Raw genomic sequence first — 5,231 nt, forward strand, 5'->3', positions numbered from 1 at the left:
TTAGCTGATGCACCTGGAACTCTAGGGCAGCAAACCCTGTTGGTGTACTGATGAGGGGCCAGGGAGAACACCCCAGTCCAGCTGAACTCCCAAGTTCACTGCTTCAGTTTGAATACAGCAGGAAAACCTCACCTGGAGTCTGATCCCCACTCCCAGGGGTACCACTGTGCCCTGACTGCACTGCACTCTCATGCCCTGATCCACAAGGGATGTGCCTGTCCATGACTATCAAGAGTGACAACAGCTCTGGCTCTCCCCCAGTTTTACACCTGCTCTTTATGATCCCACACTGTACTTAAACCATTACTTAGAGGAAAATGCTCACAGTCCCACTATTTTGTATTCTATCCTAGGTGCAAAACATGACCTTTTTTCAAACCAACTACATTCCTCTCAAACAGGAAATGCACAGTGACAGGCATTTTAAACAAGTACTTCTTATTTATTCACAATTTAGATTGAGTTTAAGGAAAGACAAAAGAAATACAAAGGACAACATCAAAATGAAAAGGAACTTTAGTGACTGAAGTGAGTTTCTACAGCCAGTGCTCTCCATACATTTCAAATGTGATCCAAACACTGCAGGTTTCAAATAAATCCCATACCAAACTGCTATGACTATTCCCTTTGGAATTAAACTGGGAATGGAAGGTAGCCACCTTTAGCTATGAGTACACACACCACCAAATTCTTTCAGCTTCGGCTCAAAACCACACTGATCTCTTACAAGATGGAATCTGCAACACGATTTCAAGCAGCATTTTTCACTTTGTCTGAGCTCTGCTACAAACAAGTCAGTGTGTAACAAACCAGGTTTGATCTCTGTGGAGGATCTGCAGTTCAGAGCAGAGTCACACTGGCAGCTTGGAGGTATCCCTGGAGATACTGCAGCGCTTCTGCGTTCAGGCTGGTGCTCAGCATGGAGGGGACCTTGAGGCACAGACAGAGCAGAGGTGTCAGTGTGGGACACACTAACCCACTGTGGCACCCTGTTAACCACCTGTTGCAGTGACAGACACTGAGAGAACAGTAATCTGTGGGGAAAGCATCTCATCTTCACTTACCAAAGCCTTGAACCAAACAAACACACTATGGGTCCAAATCTACCTGTAAACTCAACTTGTCCAATTCTGTATGAGCTGCCTGAATTTCCTGAACACGTGCAACTGAGCTGAGACAAGTACTGGTTACAGACCATTGAGTGGGTAAACTTTCTTTAGGAAATGGCATATTTAAGCCTATTGCCAAATTAAGTGCTGTGAAAATTTGGCCTTTCTACGGCTACTAGAGCAAAACCTTACAAAAGTTATGTTCCAATCAAGAGAATGACAGAGCAGGATCTTGCATTCTGGTTATAGCACACTTCATTTTGCTGACTATCAAACATGAGCAGAGACCCAGAAAGGCACTTGTCTCTGCAGAATGCAGCGCTAGCACGTGAGGACACAAGTACCTACCCTGCCTGGGCATGCTGTAGACAGCTTGTGGAGGGACTGTGCCAGGTGGATTCTAGGGTTGTTAACCATCTGACCTACTGGATCGTGTTCCTTCTTCCCAGCAAAGGCTAGTTGAGAGAATGCAGTCTGATAGCCAGGAGTATCCTCGATGTCAATGAAGTGCTCCTCGTCAGGGATCGTGTCATCCTCAGGCAACTCAAAGAGGCCAATGAGGGCCTGCAGCAGAGGAGTCCTGGGTGAACAGGGGAGGGTGAAACTGGAGTGCTTCAAGTACATTGGGACAGGGTGTATTTTACCAGAATGCTCAAATCACTTGGAACCCCTTTATAATTCAGCCTTTGCAGGTACTTGCTTAGCTACTGAAACTGTAAGTGCCCCTGGAAAGCAGCAGCAGAAGCACCTCGGGTCTGTGTATTTCACAGGCACAATGCAGGGGCTCCTGTCAACAGCAGGAGCCACATATTTATGTCTTGTCAGGTCAAACGGGCACGAAACATACCTAAGAAAAGCCATTCTTTTCCAGATTGCAACTTTCCCCTAAGTACATTCAAAAAAGAGCTGTAGTTCAGGGATCCACTTAGTGCCATTCACCTCAGGCTACCTGACATCCCAGAATGCTAGACTCGCTTACAGTCTCCCCAGAACTCCCCCCTTGGGCCAAGACATTCAGTCTCTGTCAGGTTATGAGTATGCTCAGGTCTCCTGACTAGTTGAACAGCTGTAAGTCAAAACTGGGCCGAGGTTTTCAGAAGGAAAACAGCTGAAAGAAAGATGTATATTCTCTTAAATGCAGTTCCAGCTAGCCAGACCAGTGCATCCAACACATCTCAAACCAGTTCTGGCATGTGCTTTGAAAATACAGTTCGGTTTGTTGAGAAGAGAAAGCAGTGTGAAAAGTCTAACACTCAGCCCCACAACACCAGTGGCCTGAAGAAACCACTGTGGAGCTTATCTGAAGGATCTGTTTTGGTGAGAGCTCAAACAGCCTCACCAGCAGGACCTGAAGAAGGTTCTGGTACTTACCACAGCTTGGTGTACTCAGTGTCCATCATGGGAGGACATTCGGTTAGTATTTTTGTAATGCCAACAGCACAGATTTTCTTTTCCACTTGTCCAGACACTTTCTGGATATCAGGAATTATAATTTTCTCCAAAACCATTCCAAACATCCTATTATGACATTGGGAGAAACAGTATTAGAAAGCAAACCAGAAACAATATGAATCACTAGGAAACAGAGACAGGCAGCTAATTTGCTAAGATGTTCTGCTGCAGCAGAAATTTGCACATAGAAACTTTTCACAAAGGATAAATACTGAAGACATCAGTCCCTCTTTTCCATGACCTGCTTAGGAGATTAATAACTTAACTATCAGTGAGGAACTGTGGGCAAGAAATCAGAAAACTTGCTGGATAAATAACTGAAGCACACTAGGAGGAACATTTGGCCACTCAAATTAGTGACAAATGTGGTTTGCCAGTTTAGCTAAGACAACTCTTTCCTGCTTTAAAAGCTAAGAATTACACAGCAGTCTGAAATGCAACCCAAAGAAGCCAAACATACGAACTTTGGCTGTATGCTGTCAAATATCTCCTGCAGAGCTAACGCCCCATACTTGATGCAGTACAAGTTAATGAAGACCAGGAAACCTGTAACAAGAAAAGGTCAAAGTAAAACTCGACAGGCAAACAAAAGAACAGTCAGCAGCAAAATGCACTAACAAGTTTTTCCAGGGCACAGAAACGGCAGTCTTTGCAAATGCTCATTTTGAGTGAAGTGCATTATTTGCTACCCTGAAGCTGGCCTGAAAGCTGCTGATCCTGTCAGGCAGTGCAACACTAGGACATGGCAGTATGACTCCTGGGACAGGAGTCATTCCCTTCTCCCCTTACAGCACTTAGAAAGCATTAGAAAAGACATTTGCAAATTTGTCAGATCAAGAACCAGCAGAACTCACTGACACACCACTAGATGTAACAACAGCAAGTGTGGTCAGTATTGCTGTGAGTCTGCTGGTGTTAGCTGAGGATGAAATGAGATGCTTCCAAGTAATCAGGGGCATCACATACCATTACCACATGCCATCACATAGGACAGGAAGGGACAAGACTTGTGCATTGGTATCCTATGTCCTTTCCCTCAGTTTTTATGGAGTAAGTGTCATACTGCCCTGTATGCCCCATGATGACACAAATGATTTGGAGCAAGTCCCTGGAGTCACCAGGATCCCTCACCCACCCCCCACAGGGCACGACAGACACCTGCTCCACACAGCCACGCGCTGAGCCCACCTGTGCTGGAGCTCCTCACACAGCAAGCAACTTACTTTTAATAAACTTGGTTGTTTTGGAATTTTGAAGTCTTTGGAAGAGCAGAATGAAGATTTGTTTCCTGTACTGGTCAACTGATTCCCTGGAAATTTGAAAGAATAGTTTTACTAGGGTTTCACTGATGTCACTTCACAGAAAATGTGTAGAATTGTTCAAATCTACTTGATCAATGTGACATTTTGGTTACATTAACAAACTAACATTTGTTAATTGAAGTTTACAGAAGTTAGTTTTGAGTGTAATTTCAGCTCATACTCACGGGGGCATGTGCTCTATGATACTGTTTAGAAGATAGAACCCTTGGTGATCGTTAGCTTTAGAGGCAATCAGCTTCTGGAACACACCTAACAATCCAGGCTGCAAGAGAAACAAACAGACTCGAGACAACAGCTCTTCAGATGTGACTGCCAGATGTCAGTTGGCCCTTACCATCTAAGACACACAAGGCAAAAGCTTTCACAACCTAAACCAGGATTCCATTTCTGCAGGCCAAGTCAAGGAAGACATTCTGGCTCCTTTTCACTCAACTCTTCTCAAGACTGCACTGAACAGAACAGAACCCCTGAGAGTTCTGATTCACATGTTCAATGTGAGGCGAACAAGACAGGAAAATTGTAGAAACTTTGCTTGCAAAAACTAAGTGCAGGAATTTTCCACCTCAGCTGACATAAGCAGAACAGCCCAGGATTCACCTCCTCCACATCATGGAAAAGCACCCAAAAAGCTGCACTCAGAGCCATTTGTTTGTCTGTATGTGCATCACTAAGGCCAAGCACAAGCCCCAGTCCTGCACAGATGCAGCTGTTCACTACAGGGAGCAGCTCCTTCGGCCACACTCACGATTTTGTCGGCGGCCGCGCTGGCAATGGTGCTGGCTCCTCGCTCCAGGTAAGCCTGCAGCAGCCTGACCAGGGGGGGAATGTTTCCTGTCCTTTCCCACAGCACTGGCTGAAGCAGGTGAGGAAACAATGCCATATAGGATGATGGGATTTCATTTTTATGCATTTCTAGGAGCAGGGACATCACTTGAAACACATATGGAATGAACTCTGGAAGAGAAACGATGACATTTACAGTCAGACAACATGGTCGGTCAGTTCCCAGAAGCCACATCTGTCTTGACTGAACCCACAGTTCTGTGATATGAACAAAGATGCCAACAACCAACATCTCAGAGAAACATGTCCCCTCTCGTATGTAAGTACTCCAAACACTGGAAAGCATTGTATATCACAATTCCCATTTCCTCTGTCTCAGTGTCCCAGAACACTGAAAACAAACTCCTAGAAGCAAGGCAATAGAGTAAGAGGCTCTGGAGCAGTGACTGCCAGACAATCTGAACATGCAGGCTGATGTAACCATCAGAGCATGCACCTGATGCACCCAGTGGAACAACCTAGATGCCCCCGGACTGCGCCCGTGCTGTGCTGTGCCCTGACTCCC

General features: G+C 45.4%; 1 protein-coding gene across 1 annotated transcript; it reads right to left on the reverse strand.

Moving 5' to 3' along the window:
* Positions 1-441: 441 nt before the first annotated feature.
* LOC103806605 (exportin-2-like) lies at positions 442-4,781 on the reverse strand. Its single transcript, XM_009079312.1, has 7 exons — positions 4,629-4,781; positions 4,048-4,145; positions 3,785-3,870; positions 3,026-3,107; positions 2,481-2,627; positions 1,458-1,689; positions 442-930 (listed from the first exon to the last, which is right to left on the reverse strand). Exons 1-7 carry the CDS (start codon positions 4,761-4,763, stop codon positions 841-843), a joined length of 870 nt encoding a protein of 289 aa, XP_009077560.1. The 5' UTR covers positions 4,764-4,781; the 3' UTR covers positions 442-840.
* Positions 4,782-5,231: the final 450 nt, after the last annotated feature.

Source organism: Acanthisitta chloris, unplaced genomic scaffold (genome assembly GCF_000695815.1).
Source record: "Acanthisitta chloris isolate BGI_N310 unplaced genomic scaffold, ASM69581v1 scaffold13607, whole genome shotgun sequence".
Classification (NCBI taxonomy): Eukaryota; Metazoa; Chordata; class Aves; order Passeriformes; family Acanthisittidae; genus Acanthisitta; species Acanthisitta chloris.